General features: G+C 36.1%; 1 protein-coding gene and 1 pseudogene across 1 annotated transcript; one reads left to right on the top strand and one right to left on the bottom strand.

Annotated features, from left to right (window-relative positions):
* On the bottom strand, window positions 1-5,697 carry LOC147906683 (uncharacterized; annotated as a pseudogene).
* A 9,097-nt stretch (window positions 5,698-14,794) lies between these two features.
* On the top strand, window positions 14,795-15,541 carry LOC147906684 (uncharacterized). Its single transcript, XM_087416225.1, has 2 exons — window positions 14,795-15,080; window positions 15,171-15,541. Exons 1-2 carry the CDS (start codon window positions 14,795-14,797, stop codon window positions 15,539-15,541), a joined length of 657 nt encoding a protein of 218 aa, XP_087272351.1.
* Window positions 15,542-18,540: the final 2,999 nt, after the last annotated feature.

The following is an 18,540-nucleotide window of genomic DNA, read 5'->3' on the forward strand; positions in this document are numbered from 1 at the left end:
TTTCTACAGGGTGGGCCATCTATTGGTACGTTTTTGAATTTCGTCGTATGGCAACACCGAACGAGCTACAGACCCGAAATTTTGACAGTTTATTAGTCATACCGTCCGCGGCACGAAACAACATGTTTTCTCTTGAAGAGCGTTTTGAAATTTTAAAAACTTATTTTCAAAGTCAGTGCTGTGTCGCCGAAACTGTACGAATTTTGAAAAGAAATATGGGTCGTGATAGAGCACCCACCGAAGGAGCTATACGCAAATTGGTGAGGAAAGTTCGTGAGAAAGGGATGTTAGTGGATGACATTATATTACGACTGTTTTGAGTGAAATTGGCGCCGAGGTAGTCCAAAATGTCATTAATAATTGGGGTGACCGAATGGCATACTGTAAGGCCAGTAGAGGGAGCCACATGAACGAAATCGTTTTTCATTCTTGACGCGGATACTTTTAGCTTCACAACAAAAAAAAATTAATAAAAAATATCAATGTATGCTCATTTGATCGCATTTTTAAAAACGTACCAATAGATGGCCCACCCTGTAAATAAGGTGCTAACCTATCTGAATGAACAACTTTATTTTTATGCTTGCTCGACTTGCAGATATAGTATACAACATCACTAAGTTTCTTAAATACAAAATATGGTCCTTCCCCTCTGCAACTTGGGAGTTCTCCCCATCTTTCTTTGGGGATTATATAATCATACTTTCTGCCCCTCTTCAAAATAGGTTTGTCTGGCTTTAAGATTGTACCAGAATTTTGTTTGTGACGATTCGATATCTATTCGTTTCCTTACTCCTTCATGAATTTCTTCCAACTTCCTTTTCACTTTTCTCAAGTAATCTTCCGGAGAACCAACCTCTTCGGTTTTTGGTAAATTACCGCGTAACAAATCAGTCGGTAGACGGGAATCTTGGGCAAAATAAACCTTCGCTGGAATCATTCCAGTGGTTCCGTGTTTGGATGATGTACGCTAGCAGATATAATGGAATCCAACAATCCCAGTCTTTTTGATTTTCGGAGATAAATTTTACCAAATAGTTCAAGATGGTTTGATGCTGACGTTCTGTCCGACTGTGGGTGCAAAGTGGTTGTCCTCGTTTTCTTCATCCCTAGTAAGCATGAAAAATTCTCGATTCGAAGTTCCTCCTCTGATCAATATGGACTTCTAGAGGTACTCCGTATCTAGAAATAATTTAAAAAGGTTTCTGCTATAGTTTTAAACCTGACATTCTTTAGCGGGAAAGCTTCTACTTAGTAAAACAACCAATAGCAACGAGCAAATACAAATTTTCAACAGAAATTATTGGTAGAGGGCCGAGAACATCCAATTGAACTCTTTCGAATGGGATTCCCACGAATGGGATTATATGTCTGTAAAGGAGATTTTCCTTTACCGGCAAGATCTTTTTTAGCTAAACAGACCTTACACGTTTTGCACCATTCTTCTACATCCTGTTTACATATCGCTCAATAAAATCGCCTCCTTATCAAGCGTTTTATTGGTGCCAAAGTACCTACCTGCAGCAGAATTATGTAGCTCTTCCAAAATTTGAGCTTTCTGGGCACAATTAATTAGAAGAATCGTTTTCTTCAGATTAGGGGCCTCCCATTTCTTATAGAGTATACTATCTTAACTTCGAGAAAATCCCAATAGTACCAATACACTTTGGTAGAAACATCACTCGCCACTTCTTGTCATGAAGGACGTCCCACGCCCGCTTCTTTTTTAATAAAAATAAGCAAATGTAGGGATCTTCCATTTGTTCCTTATGCCAATTTTTAGGTGTTTTCTACAAAAACCATTCTTCTAATATAACTTTCCTGTTTTGCGGCTTCTTTTAGTTCCACGTTAGCATAATAGCGACACTGATCACTCGCGCACGGCCGCCTCAACAATCCTTTCGCGTTTTTAAGATCTTTACGATAATCAACTTCGAAATCGTATTATTGTAGTCTTTCCATTCAACGCGCCAACTGTTCCTCTAGGTCTTTAAACGATAGCAGCCATTTAAACGAAATGTGATCCGAATTAGAAACTTACATCCATACAAATAATGATGGAAAAATTTCACTGATCGAACTACGGCTAAAAGTTCACTCCGCAATAATTTCTTTCGGCTTTACTTAATGTTTGATTATGATTAATGTATGAAATATGCAATCATTTTTTTTGTATACCGTCTTGCTTCTGTGATAGGATCGCGCCAATTCTCTCATTTGACGCGTCTGTATCTAGAATAAATTTCTCTTCTGTTTCAGGGAATGCTAATATCGGCGGAGAAGTTAAAGCTCGTTTTAAATCATTAAAAGAACTTTGGTGTTTCCTTTCCCAAATGAAATTAGTTTTTGATTTTCTGTAAGTACATAAAGCGATTTTGCCAACGAAGAGAAGCCTTTTACGAATTTGCGATAATATGAGCAAAATTCAAGGAAACTCTTTAAATGTTTTTTTATTTTGAGGAATTGACCGGTCCTTCACTTATTTTCTTTGAATCTGTAGCAATGCCCTCTGCTGATATGATGTGACCTAAAATATTTAATTTTTTAATTAAAGAAAACATATTTTTTTGGATTAATTTTCGAGTTTGTTTCCCTCAAATAATGGAAAATCTTTTCTAGGTTAAACAACATTTTTTAAAACTTTTACCAAAAATAATCACATCATCAAGATAAACTAAGCAAATTTTAAAAAGGTAACCTTTCAAAATCTGCTCTATTGTACGTTCAAATGTAACGGAGGCATTACAAAGAAGGGCATAATAATAAAAGGGCATAACTTTAAATTGTCACAATCCATTACCAATTGAAAAAGCCGTCTTTTCTTTATCTTCTGAACGAATTTTAATTTGTCAGTATCCACTTTTCAAATACAAAGTAGAAAATTGTTACCTGATAGTTAGTCGAGAATATCATCTATTCTTGATAAGGGATAAGAGTCTTTTATCGTAATTGCGTTAATTTTGTGATAATCAACACAGAATCTTATTGTACCGTCCTTCTTTTTAACTAGTATCACTGGCGAGGTCCATGATGAATTACCCCTTGTCTTTCCATTTCCACAATAATTTTATCCTCTTTTCTCATTTGCAAAGGGATACGACAAGGTATCTGCTTGATAGGAGAAGAATCTTTTACATTAATAATTACATGTTCCCCAAATTTACATTCCCCGCAGAAACATCATGAGAAAATACATCATAAAATTCGTTCAGAACACTAGCAAATTTTTTTTTTCGAGGTTCCCCAAACAGCGCGAGTTCTCCTCAAAAAGCATCACCAAATTCGACGGAGCTCCAGCAACCGCACTTTTTATGCGAGCGCATTTGAAATCAGTGTCACTATCAGAAACTGATCCGAGAAAAATGTAATCAAAAATATTTTGTAAATTAAGTAATTTAAGAAAATCGACATCCAAAATATCATTATTAAATTCAAAATATATTATCATTTATTTCGGCTATTAACATTGATATCTCAACACAGTATTTTGCAAGTCGACTTTTACTATGATTTTGTATCTGATTGGAACTTGTTCCCCCGTGGGATATATAACATTAGAGTTGTCAATTATAATTTTCGGTTTACCTGATTCAACAAAATTACTATTTAAAATTGAAATATCGGAGTATCAATTTTAAGAAGACAAGATTCATTAATTTTACTTTCATAACAAAAATTTTTCACGTTATTTTTAATTCTATTTTTGCTGAAAGAATATTAGTTAATATAACAGGTTATAAGGACAAAAATTAATACATTGGTTATTACAACATTGTTTATTTTTAGTAGAATAAGAATATTTTCTGAAAGAATGTTGATTAGCACAACAAATATATGGCTTATCTTTAGTATCATCAAAGTCAGGTGATAAATATTTTTTGGGAATTTTTTTATTTCAGTCGAGCCTTCCCGGTAAAGCTCAACTTCCTTATTTTCCGCTTTGCCAGGACACTCAGAACGGAAATGTCCCTCCTTTCCACATTCCCAACATTTTTATTATTTCTATTCCCTTTAAAATTTTTATTCTTTGGAAATCTTTTAAATTTATTTCCATTAGATTTATTTCCTTCTCTCTCTCCATTTTTTTCTTCAGTTTGACTCTTTTTCTTTTTAATAAAATCATTTCCCTGTTTTTCTTACGAAATTTAAATTATTTTTTTTTATATTGAAAATTATTTTCTTGAATCAATTTAATTGCCTTCCCTTTCTCGATTGCTATCCTTAACGACGTTATCCCCTTCATTTGGAGAGTCCTTTTTACGAATCCGTCGGAAAGAGCAGGAACAAATTGTGTGCATGCGATTTTATCACGAACCGAATCGGAACACTCTGAATATGCTAACTGTATTAACCTTTCTATGTCAGAATCCAAAGAGGTGATATTTTCTCCGAATTTTTGTTTTCTATTAGTAAATTGCGAATAATAGTTTTGTAACGAATGCGTCTCTCCGAAACGCATCTCCAATTTTGACTTAACTCTTCGAATTGTAAGTTTGCATCTAAATTTTGCATGCTTTTTCTAAAACTGCACGCGCTTTGCCTCGCAGACACGATACTAAGACAGCAGTCTTGGTTTTCTCTTCCTAACGGTTTGCGCGGGCAATGAGATTGAATTGCGCGAAAAAATCGCGTAAAGGCTCATTTCCGTAAATGTCTAGTTTTTTTATGCATGTTCCCCCGCGAAGCAACGCAGGCGGATCGAAACGATCGACACTTCACTTGCGCGGACAATTCACAATACTTGTGCAACCGATCATTTACATCGGAGTTAATTAAGTTGGCAGCGACAGGATTCGTGCGATTGACAATGCTCGCGAAGGAATCTGAAAAATTGACGCGCATGATAGAATTGGCACGCATAACGTCATTCGCAGCAATAACGGAAGGATCATCGACATGGGAGAGTAGATTATTATTGAAAACATTATTAGAGAGACTTAGTTGATTTGCAGAAATCCCTCGCAGTTTTTCCTGAAGCTGCGCAATCTCTGTATCCCGTTGTCGCAATGTCATCGCAAAAAGAAGAAACTGTGGGCCAAAATGACCTACGAATTAAATGTGACAGATAAGGAGAAATAATATTTATGTATATATATATACGAGGGGTATCCAGAAAATAAGTTCCGTTTGTATTATACGTTTAGTAAGGTCGATGTATGAGCGAGCTGGCAACACAGCATTGAAGAGGGGAAGCTACCGAATAGAATGAGCGGTGTTCGGCGTCAGTAGCTCGTGAAACACGGTCAGGAGAGGTTATCAAAATGGAGTCCTCCACTTCGCGTCCCGCCACCTCCATTCCGATTCCTTCTCGAGTTGTTTTGCGCGGCATCATTCAGTTTCTTTTTGCTCAAGATTTTAAATCGGTTGATATTCATAAACAGCTTGTTTCTGTATATGGAGAGAGTGTGATGAGTGAATCTATGGTGCGGAGATGGGTCCGAGAATTTAAGGCAGGAAGACATTCGCTTGAAGACGAAAGTGGGAGAGGCAGACCCTCCCTTATCACGGATGAGTTGACGACAAAAATTGAAAATGCGATTCGCAATGCGATCGTCGTTTAACTTTAGATGAACTCCACAACCTTTTTCCAGAGATATCCCGAAGTCTTATCCATGAGATCGTTTCAGAAAAACTCGAATTTCGCAAGGTTTGCGCCCGTTGGGTTCCCAGAGAACTGACTCCTCTACACAAGGCCATCGGACTACCATCTTTTTACGAAACTGAAGGAGTCCTTGGCCGGAAAACGCTTCCAAAGCGACGAGGAAGTTCAGACAGCTGTAACTAACTGGACTAAAGAACTGGCGGGAAGTTTCTATGCAGAAGGGATTTCGAAGCTTGTTTCCAGATATACAAAATGTATTGAGATTGACGGGAATTATGTAGAAAAAGACTAGAAGTTGTCAAGTATTATCCATGTAAATTTCAGATTTTTTCAATAAAAACTTTATTTGTAAAAAAAAAACGGAACTTATTTTCTGGATACCCCTCGTATATATTAGGTGTTGGAATTAATTCGTAGCATTTTTTAATGAAAGAATGTTATTTATTTCACATGAGCATTAAAAAATACATTAATGAAAGTACTTCCCATCACTTGTAAAACGCTACGAATTAATTCCAACACCTAATATATATATATATATATATATATATATATTGTACATATTACGTCCAGAGGACTCCATTCTTTTCTTTCGGAAAATTTACGATGAACTGTTCTTTTGCGTAATTAGGAAATAAATAATTCTTTATTTAATATAGCAAACCAAATACTAATAAAATAATTAAAATTCAATTTTTCTAGCGACAAATTTAATAGATTGGATTCAGAGTTAGCCAAGTCAGAAGGTCAATCGTTGCATAATAAATCTTTTACATTAAAGTTTTGTTTACCTATATTTGGCGTTGCTCGCGCGCTTCCGGAGTTGATAAGACCAATTACAAACATTCCAATCCGATTTCTCTAAGTGTCCAATTCCTAGAAGACGTTAGGTCAATAACCTACTGCCAAAAACAAAGAAGAACATCCTCGTGAATATAAATACGAGGCCTCTTTGAGGAAGGACGCAGTCAGTTAGTTAGTAATACACCATCAATTTCATTGTAATTCTAAAACCATAGTGCGTGAAATTCTCCCGATTGGTTATAATAAACATCTTCCTTAAGCCGATCTCCTTCAACATTCAAAACCAACTTCATCAAAGCCCAGCACTACCAGCCGTCTTCACTTGAGGGATTCTTTACTGTTGCCCTTCCGTTCAACAACAGTAGTGAGTAATACATCGGAAACATTTTTATTTAGTACGAAACGAATCATCACAGAAATTTCTGTTTTTCTACTCCTATCCATTTCCTGTCTCTCATATTTGTTCGAAATGATTAATTATATTATTGGAACGTTTTGAGCAGAATATACTCATTTCTTCTGATAAAGCGGTAAAACGCTTCTCGTGAATACTAGAAGCGGTAAAGCGCTTCGAGTGATTATATTTTCTTATCTTTTCTATTATTGAAGCGGTAAAATGCTTCGAGTGATTCATACTCATTCTTTTCAATCCCATGAACTGATAAAACACTTTTCTTAATTTCTCGCTTTTTCCTTCCTCTCTCGTAATTACTTGAAGCGATAAACCGTTTCGAGTGGTTACCTCTCTTTACTGTTTCATTTATTTGAAGCGGCAGAACGCTTCATATTCCTTTTTTACGATTACATGAAGCGATAAAACGCTTTTGTAAATTCTTTCTTTCTTTCGAATTACTTAAAGCAGTAAAACGCTTTGAGTAATTCACTCATTTCTCAGTTTCTATTATCATTCAAAGCGATAAGGCGTATCAAGTGATTTAAACTTCCTCATTTATTTATTTGTTTTTTTCTTCTCTTCCCTTTTCCTCACTTATCTTCCAATGCAAATACTCTTCCTCAATTTCGATATCATAACTTCTCAAATTAAAAAGGGAAATTTCTAACATAGATGATAAAGCGCAATCGCCATCGAAGGAAGCGAGCTAATATCAAAGCACTTAAAAAAAGGGGGGATTCCGATAATTGTGAAAATTCAATCGAGAACTTTCATCTCCAAAGAGGCCCATGAGCTGCAGAAGGTCCACAAAAAGACAATTCGGGAGAAGCTCTCACCCTCAGCGATCCCTGTGGTGGACTTGACCGAGGACGATCCTTCATCTTTTCCATCCTTAGATTTTGAATTTGCTTCCTCTTCTTATTCTCCTATCCTGACAGATTCTCCGCATCCTGCAATTCCTTCTCCCTCCTTCTGCCCTGACCCTTCTGAGGACAACAAATTCTTCGATGAGATCTTTCAATCACTCGAAACCCCCGAATCTGCAAGGTTCTCCCTCCCTTTGACCACACCACCTCATCCCACATAAACACTCACACATACACACATTGTCAGAAAACTTAGATATTAGCTTAGTTTTAGTATTATTGTTGTAGCATATACACATACGTATTCATACATATACATATATATATATATATATATATATATATATATATATATAAATGTCTATAAATAAATGTAACTAATTATCTTTTGTAAAAACAATAGGACAGTGATTAACATTTATTTCGACGTTCTGATTCGTTTCATCTTCCCAAAGATCGTACTAGCCTTATTCCTGATCAAAAGAATTAAGTTTCTTGACTTAAAAAGAAGGTCGACGGATGCACTGTCACAGATTGGGTAATAGCGTCGCGTCAACGTTGACCCATATCTGGGATTAAAGTGCTTACGACTTGTGGCACGCGCCTTCGGAGCGATAACCACAAAAGAATAGAGTCTGTTGAGTTCTTCTCTAGCCCCCATTCCTAATTTCTTATTTTTCGTTCAAGATAAAGAATCCTGGAGCTTGGACGTAACATATATGTGTATATAAATAAGATATAAATAATTTAAAAAATAAAATAAATAATAAGCATAGCATAAGCAAGTATATAAAAACATAACTGACTTATTTAAAAACATTTTATAGAAGAATTTGTAAGATGGAAGTATTTTTGGGATAGATATTTTCGGGAAAATAAGAAATTAATAACGAGAAGTTGACAAGCAGCTGTAAAAATTTCAATCTGGTCTTTATGGGAGAGCATGGTATTTCTAAAAAGTGTCGTAACCTATCATGACCGTAAGCTATCATTTGTTATTTAATTCTCTTTTTGCATGTATGTATATATATCTTTAATAATAAAATCATTTGAAAATTAGTAATTAATTCTTTATCTTTACTATATCTAACATGTAATTTGTAATTCAATTTGTCTTCTCTTTTTATTAGAATAACGAATATTACTTATGAAACATAAAAAAATATACAGTCAATCATATCGATACAACGAGTCATAATGAATTATTTGTATACAAACGATCAAAATTCATATCAACGTAAAACTTTTATGTTATAACAACATAACAATCAAAACAATTAAAGTAATTTAAATTAAATCTCTCACAACTGAAGAATTATTAAAATCAAACGTTGAAAATTTATCTTCTTATTCTTCTTGTTCAAATTCTCTTCAAAATTATATTACATCATGACAAAGTCCACTTAACAAGGTCCTTTTATTTCTTGATGTTTCAAATAATAATAATAATAGTGGAAGTTATTTTTTCCAATCTTCTTCAAATTCTTTTGAAAAGAAAACTGTTACACTACAACAAAGTCCAGTCAAAAACCGCCTTTTATATTTCCAATGAAAATTTCTATGTCTACTTCATCTACTAAAAAATCTAAAGGTTATTTATATAAAAATATTTATATAAATATTTGTATAAATAAAAGTGGTTATTTTACAAATTATATATTGCAACCGCACTCACGAGCGTGGCGCAACTTCGTCGGGCATTCACTGCTAAAATTCCTGCTGGCGATCGGATGCCGGGGGGCGTTAAACGAAACGCGACAAAATGCGTCTTCCCGTGACTACTCTTAGGGACGGCACATAATTACAAAGCGATAGTTGGGCGCCAGGCACGAGTGAGCGTGCCACTCTCTCCAGAACTTATGCGATATTTCTTTAGGCTTTACTATATTATAATAAGCTGCGAATGTCGACGGGCCCTCAACCGGCAGCTCAGCCTCGGAAGTGGCAGAGGGGGTGGTTCGTGGTCGAGGATAACAGATCTCTTGGAGTGGCGAATAGGAGCGAGAATACACACGAATTTAACAGTAACAAGAGTAACCGATATATTAAATGAGTCTTCGACTCACATTTACAGTTAGCGATACAGCCGAAACAATAACTTCTAGGTGAGCGCAACCACTGATTTACATAAGCCGAAGGTTTTACATTAGGCGTATCAATTGCGTTACATTCCCGCGACACGAGCTCACGCCACACGGAAATACTCTCACGAATTATATTTCATCATCGCGCAAATGCTAAGGAATTCGACAGCCTGTAGCGTGGACACGACGTGATCTCGTGCGCGGCCGCGGAATCTCGCGCCGCTCGGACGCGACGCCGGGAAAGGCTCGAATACGTGCAAGCTCGGCAATGTACAATCTTGATACGACCAAAAATACGTGCACTCATTAATTTCGATCATTCATCGACCTTAAGGCTCTGACATAGAAAACCGAATGGACAAGTAAATCTTACGCTACAGACGATAAAGACGGTACGCGACAATACTACGGCACGGGACTTCGACGTAACATGCGATCCGCGATAAAGAGACTGATAATAATTGACGAGGCTGTGGCCTTGGCGGACGCCCTGGAATTATCCCGACGACAAGGGCCGTTCCGGGAGGCGACACGCGAACTCTACTCCCGCGAACTCTAATACACGATCAAACCACGTGCACTCACTCTTATATCCGGTAAAAAACCTGATAGTTACGCCTCCCGGACGCGGAACCCGGCGGCTGTACAGAGGTGACGTTCGTCTCACCCATTCCCTCGCAGGTGCTCCTAGCTGACCTCGGGAAGCTCTCAATCGGTTGGCGTCCTGCGTCCTCTCTTCGAGCGGGCCACAGCTTAAGTGCTGGCCAGTGATGCGAATTCCGGGCCGCTTGCAGCACGCGATCAGCGCCACCGTTCGGCGGCCTGGCGCAACCGGTAGCAACACAAGCATGAGCCCGTGTCCGTGTGACTTCGTTAGTTAGAAGCGTGCCGACTATTATCGCTCTGTCCTTTTTGCACTACGTTCTTATTGCCTGCCTTGTCGGCACACTGAGAACGAGAGAGAACATTGTTTCACTCAAGCGAGCGTCGAGCAACCGAAATATGCTTTCTCGGCCTCTCGGCTCTCGACGTCAGGCGTGTATCAGGAGACATGGAGGCATGGGAACATTCTAAATAACATAAGTTTTAATAAATTGTAATAAATTGTAATATACCTCCCAGAATATTATAAATCGTGTCAAAACGCGATAATTGACAGGAGATTAATTATTTATGATTTTCCATTCGTATTATGTACTACGGTCATAAATTCGATCCGCAAGAAATTGGCGTGGTCGAGCGCGTAAGGTGTGAGATCGGAAATAAGTACTATAATTAGTAGTAAACATATGTATTAGATCAAGTATATTTTCATATAATTTTTGAAATTATTGCTCGTATGTGTAATTTTGAAGCAATAGTTGTAGGAAAAACCCGATTCGCTTTTCAATAGGCAAATAAAAAATTATTTTAAAATTACACAACATATGAAGGCTTTCAATTGTACACTACAAAATTATATTGGTGAGGTAGAGTGGATACTTTCACATTCACAAATTTGAATGTTGCGTAATTCGTAGAAGTATGCACTATAATAATATCTAATACATCTCACTTTATTCCGATTAATGTTTAAAATATATAGGAAAGTAGAGAAGGAGAGTGATTATTTTGATAATAATATCGCATGTTACATCGAAAACTCGAGATTCTTAAGAATACGAAAACACGAGAGTGTTCATCGTGTGGATTCTATATTGCACTAGTAAACGTCCAACTCATTTAATCGATGTGACTGAGTAAATAAAATGCGCGGACAGTACGCTGGTAGTCTCACGCGAAAATCCCTTTTTTCCTTTTTTTCTCTTAATATATTTTCGTGATACAAGTAGTTTAATTAATCATCTGTATAAGGTCAATATATTTTCTTGTTATATTTATATATAATAAGTGCAATTATTCGTGTATCTTAAAATCAAAAATTGTAGGAAAAATAATGATTCGACATGTATGGTGTTCGATTTAATCGATGAAAGATTCATATAAAAAATACATCTCTCTTACGTGGACCAAACTAAAAGGAAAGTTAAAGCTGGAATAACTAAACATAAAACTAACATTAAAAAATTAAATAGCGCTCACAATGTGGTCTCACAACATCAATTTGAATATTGTCATAAATTTAATTGGGATGATATTCAGATATTAGATATAGAATCATTCTTTCAAAAGAGACTAACGTCAGAAATAATCTTCATAAATAAACAAAATTGTATATAAACCGTCTTTCATGATAAGAGTTAGATATTTTGTTTTCGACTCTTGAGCAGTTCAATATAGTTTTCCAAATCTTGGATTCCATAACTGAACTTATTGTTAACACAGGTATTATAATTTATATATATATATATCAATATATATATATATATATATCACAGTTATATTAATTTTTTCAATTGAAGCGCTATTAATATTATCAATAAATTTCACATTTAATAGAATCTGGAAATTATGTGTTTCAATAAGTTCGACTAACTGTTGTGACAAAAAAACGACAATTGACATCTGGAGTATTTGACATGATTTTATGGACTAAAAAAATTTATAACCTGAGCGTCAAGCTCTTCGAAAATATAATTGTAATTGAGCGTGAAAAATATTTTATCTCATTATTATAACGTGAATAAAATTTATTCGAAATTAGGTGTTTTCAACATGTATGAAAGTTATAACACACATTAATTTTGTAATACTGAAGATAGCCTGATATATGAGGTCTATTTTATTGTATTGTTTTTATTCTATGGTAATCTATTAAAATATAAATATTTCGTTACTAACATCTTGCGCTCGTGGTGTATGTCTTTTCAATCACATTGTTGTAAATTTAACCACGTTTTGACTTCTATTGTTAAAAAAAACATGTTTAATGATGTTGCGTTTATGACAAATACGCTTTGTGTCGATCAATATTTTGTATAAAATGTTTCTTTCTAACCATCACATCCGCATTTAAAATTCTGTTAATGAACAAAATTTTGAAAACGAGATTATTAATAATATAAATAAAGGTGATACCAATATAATTTTGTAGTGTACAATTGAAAGCCTTCATATGTTGTGTAATTTTAAAATAATTTTTTATTTGCCTATTGAAAAGCGAATCGGGTTTTTCCTACAACTATTGCTTCAAAATTACACATACGAGCAATAATTTCAAAAATTATATGAAAATATACTTGATCTAATACATATGTTTACTACTAATTATAGTACTTATTTCCGATCTCACACCTTACGCGCTCGACCACGCCAATTTCTTGCGGATCGAATTTATGACCGTAGTACATAATACGAATGGAAAATCATAAACAATTAATCTCCTGTCAATTATCGCGTTTTGATACGATTTATAATATTCTGGGAGGGGTATATTACAATTTATTACAATTTATTAAAACTTATGTTATTTAGAATGTTCCCATGCCTCCATGTCTCCTGATACACGCCTGACGTCGAGAGCCGAGAGGACGAGAAAGCATATTTCGGTTGCTCGACGCTCGCTTGAGTGAAACAATGTTCTCTCTCGTTCTCAGTGTGCCGACAAGGCAGGCAATAAGAACGTAGTGCAAAAAGGACAGAGCGATAATAGTCGGCACGCTTCTAACTAACGAAGTCACACGGACACGGGCTCATGCTTGTGTTGCTACCGGTTGCGCCAGGCCGCCGAACGGTGGCGCTGATCGCGTGCTGCAAGCGGCCCGGAATTCGCATCACTGGTGCTGGCCGCTAATCCTCCCGGGCGCACGCAGGGCTCGTTCTCCCCACGAGGGGGCCTTATCGCCTGCTTGGCGCGTGGCCCCGCGGCTTTCCGCTACTCGCGGAAACCGCGTCATGTCTATCGCATGTGTCCTGACGCGCGAAATTCGAGAGATCACTGTAGTCTTTCTCAGGCCGCCTCGTGGCCTCGAGGCGCCTCTTCGGGGCTCTTGCCGTCCTTGTAACGCAGAGTGACCTTCCCCGTCAGGTCGTGCTAACTCTCTATCCGTTTTGCGCCTGGAAAAGGGTGCGATAAAAGGTGCTTTGAGACAATACAAAAAAACGTAACGAATGCGGGAAAGATATCACCTGCGTGCGACCCAGGTATCGTGCCTCCCGGCGGTCTGTCCTCAGCGGTCGCCTCTGGACTCTCAATCTTTGTCGTGCTTCTTTCTCTTCTCTCCGAGATTGCGTCACTCCGCCAAGGTCGCGGGAATCGCCTCTGTAAGCCTCGGTATACGGGAATACACCGAAACGGAAATAAAAAAACGGCAGCGCGGAGCGCGCAAGATACGCGAACGACGATGCGGGAGAAGCGCAAGTGCGTCCGCCTCCCCCCAAAAGGTGAGAGGACCCAAGACGCTATACTGCACTATTCGATCAGGCCATGCGGCCCTTGTGACGGACGGAAGACGTCACGTCACAATATATACATTATATATATATATATATATATATATATATATATATATATATATATAAATTGAAATTCAATATTACAATATTTTTTATATTATTATAATTTTGAATTTCAAATTTTATAACTAATTATGAATGTGATCCGGTGGAAGAAGTTATACTAGATTATGTAAAAAATAAACCGACTTCAAAATCTTCATTAAATCGTGAATATTCCGCTGAAGAACATTTTTATTTATAATATTAATTGCTCAAGATGTCAAAGATTTTTAATTTATCATCAAGAAACTTTCACGGGTGCTTTCTGTATAAAGATTATGCGGGTTTCCTTCGTGTTCCAGATCCATTTTTGTAATGCCAACGTTTTGTGAACCTTGCAGTCCACTTTAGGACGAGGAGCAGTCTGATACTGAGCTGTTCCTCCAAAAACTTTAACTTCATACAAAAGATCCAAAAAATCCGACTACGTTCCACAATCCTGCTTGTAAGTTTCGATGTAGAATCTCTTTTCACACAAGTCCTAATAAAAGACATATTAAACATAATAAAGGTCTCCCTTTCGATCTCATTCCGTAAATAGAGCACTGTTTAACAACCATTTACTTCTCCTGTAACAACCAATTTTGAACAAACTTCAGGAGCGGCAATGGTCTCTCCTATTTCTCTTGTAATCATCAACATCTTCATGGAGCATTTTAAGAAAGAGACTCTCAGCAAAACACTCAAAAAACCAGAAGTTTGGTTCCGTTATGTAGACGACACATTCGTGATATGGAGACACGGCAGAATCGAATTCCGTAAATTCCTTATTTTCCTCAACAATCAACATCCAAATATCCACTTCACTATAAACATAGAGAAAAACAGAAAACTCCCCTTCCTAGATGTTCTTGTCTCTAAGAAAATTGACGGTACCTTAGGCTACCAAGCGAGTATAGAAAATCAACACACAGATAGATACCTACCGAGTCGTATCACCACCCAACACAAAAACAGTCTGCAATAAACTCACTTGTACATAGAGCTTTCACCATCTCTGACAAAGAACATACAGACAGAATTTAATCACCTAAAACTAGCCTTACAGAAAAACGAACACGACAAAAAAGACGTAATCAAAACAATCAATAAGTATGCAAACAAGACAACGGACATACAATCAGACGAAAGGAACCTATTCATTTTTCCATATATCAAAGGAACAGCAGAGCGGATTGACAGGATATTGAACAAATACAATATCCGAACTATCTTCAAACCACCCAAAAAGATAGGACAAATCCTAAGAAATCCTAAAGATCAAAAGACCTCCACAGCTTCACAGGAGTATACAAAATATCTTGTTCCTGTGGGCAAGTATACACTGGAGAAACTGGGAGAATGGTCAACCTAAAGGAATACCAATGTGATGTCAGGCTAAAACACATCGCGCAATCAGCATTATCAGAACACAACATCGAAACAGGACATCAAATACTTGACAAAACGACCACATTATATCATATTCTCCAAGAAAGTATAGAGATACAAAAACATCCTAACAATCTAAATAGAGATAATGGCTACAACATAAATAAAATATGAAAAACCATTCTCTCGGTTATTGAAGACTGATCGATTCTCCCCCACTTTCGCCCCCTACCACAATTCTCTTCTTTTCCTCTTACCACTCCAACAAGTAGCATAATATAAAAAGAAACGACCCGGAGGAACAGCTCAGTATTAAACTGTTCCTCACCCTGATGAAGTGGACTGCAAGGTTCACGAAACGTTGGCATTCCAAGAATGGATTTGAACACGAAGGAAACCCGCGAAACGCATAATCTTTATCATCAAGAATATATGTAAGACAAAAGTTCTAAGCGCATTAGAAGAAGTTTTACACCATGAAAATATTAATTAATATTTGTTAACAATACAAAGTTTTAAAATTTAGTAATTAAAAATTATTAAAAATTTTTTGATTTTAAATTAATATGTATTAATAAAGTTTTAATATTTATTTATTATTAGGTGTAAAAATAAGTTTCCGCCGTTTTTAATAAAAAATTAAGCATTTATTGTGAAAGAACGATACATAATATTTTATTGAAAGTATTGTCCATCGCTAGCAACTACTTTTTTTCCACCTTTTTGGTAGCATACGGATACCGCGTTGGAAGAACGCTTCATCTTTTGAGGCTATCCAATTATCGATCCAATTTTTGATATCTTCATATGATGTGAAGTGCTGCTCAGACAGGCCATGCGCTATCGATCGAAATAGATAGTAATCGGAAGTGGCCATGTCTGGTGAATACGGCGGGTGGGGTAGAACTTCCCAATTGAGTGTTTCCATGTAGGTTTTGACCGGCGTCGCAACATGTGGTCGAGCATTATCATGCAGGAGAATAATTTTGTCATGCCTGGAGTAGTAGTGGGCGCGTTTTTCCTTGAGTGCTCGGCTCAATCTCATCAATTGTGTTCGGTAGAGAGCCTCAGTAACGGTTTCGTTCGGTTTGAGCAACTCATAATACACGACACCAAGCTGATCCCACCAAATACACAACATGAGTTTTTTTCAGCTTGGCTGTCGATGTTGAAGCATGGCCAGGTGATCCCCATGATTTCCTCTTCTTTGGAATATCGTAGTGGATCCATTTTTCATCACCAGTGACTATACGATGTAAAAAACCCTTTCGTTTATGCCTGACAAGCAGCATTTCACATATGAAAAATCGGCGTTCAACGTTTCTCGGCTTCAGTTCATATGGAACCCAATTCCCTTGCTTTTGAATCATTCCCAATGATTTCAAACGATGTGAAATTGCTTGTTGAGTCGCTCCTAATATAAGTACAAGTTCTTATTGCGTTTGGCACAAATCTTCATTTAATGCTTCCAATTCCGCGTCTTCGTACACTTTCGGCCTTCCGCTATGTTCTTTGTCTTCGACGTCAAATTCACCGTTCTTAAATTTTTGAAACCATTCACGACAACTTCTCTCACTTAAGGTAGCCTCACATATGCTTCTATAAGCAATCGATGAGCCTCAGCTGCAGATTTCTTCAAATTAAAGAAGTAAAAGGTAGTATAAAAGAAGGACAAAGAGCCAATAATGTATAAAAGAATTATAATTTAGATAAGCAAAACTAATACAAAACAATTAAAATAAAATAAAATAAAACGAACGTTTCAACTCCAATCGAGTCATTTTCAATGCAATCTTACAATAATATAAATATCATTCTAAATTAAAAATTCGTACATAATCTTACAATATTCTTACAATTCCTTAACAAAAAATTTTTCTTCTTTCTGTGTAATACGCTGTGAGTCATTTTTATCAAGAATTAACAAAGTCATAAAAAAATTCTGGAAAAGTAACCGTAAACAAAAAGAATTAATATTAATCACATAAAAATTAATAATATGATAATATACTTTAATAAATCTGTTAAGAGTCCAATAATACACAATGAGAAAAAAATGTAAAATGTGGTTCATTTCGTGGTACAATAAAATAGTTTTTTTAATTTAATAGGTTATTATAAGCAGCAAATTCGCAAAGGTAACGAGCATCTGACTTAAACGATGTCAAAAAACGAAATGTCAAGCAGAAAAACATTATCGAGAACGGAAAACGGAAAAATAGAGGGAAAAGGAAAGAAGATGTTAGAAAGGAGAAAGAGAATGTATAATGTCAGAATACAAATCCAGCAAAGACTCCGTGTCATTTTGTCTATTAATCCCATGTTTCTGTTTTTTAATATGGACCATTTCAGATATCAACCTTTTATTGTATGAAGGCTCTATATCTAATATTTCCACTTTATCCCATTTAAAATTATGATTCTCTTCAATACGATGGTTGGAAATCATTGATGGAGATTTTGAACTTATATTGATATCAGAAACATGTTCATGCAATCTGGTCTTTAATTGTCTTTTAGTTTGGCCAACGTAACTGGCATCACAATCCTCACAAGATATTCTGTAAACCACATTTTGATTCTGAACGTGTTCCAAATCATTCTTTCCTCTCCTTATAAAACTTCTCAATGTATTAGGAATAGTAAAAGCCAATTTACAATTAAACATATTAGCAATAGGTATAAATCTTTCGGATATCGTATTAACATATGGAATTGTAAAAAACCTGTTCTCAGTGTCATCCTTATTCTTATTCAAATTATTAAACTTATTAATGTGATATTTTATTCTATTATGAATAGAATCGAATAGTCGAAAAAATAAAACGTAACGGATACCCATTCTGTAAAAAAATGCGTCAATTTCATAAGTATTTTAATTTCTCTTTTGCTTATATCCGATATGAATATGGCTTTGAGGCTTGTCAATTTTTGAAAGAGTTTTGTAACTTAATTAAATGTAGCGTTAATATTAGAACTCGC

Source organism: Acromyrmex echinatior, chromosome 19 (assembly GCF_024713525.1).
Source record: "Acromyrmex echinatior isolate Ae372 chromosome 19, ASM2471352v2, whole genome shotgun sequence".
Taxonomy (NCBI): domain Eukaryota; kingdom Metazoa; phylum Arthropoda; class Insecta; order Hymenoptera; family Formicidae; genus Acromyrmex; species Acromyrmex echinatior.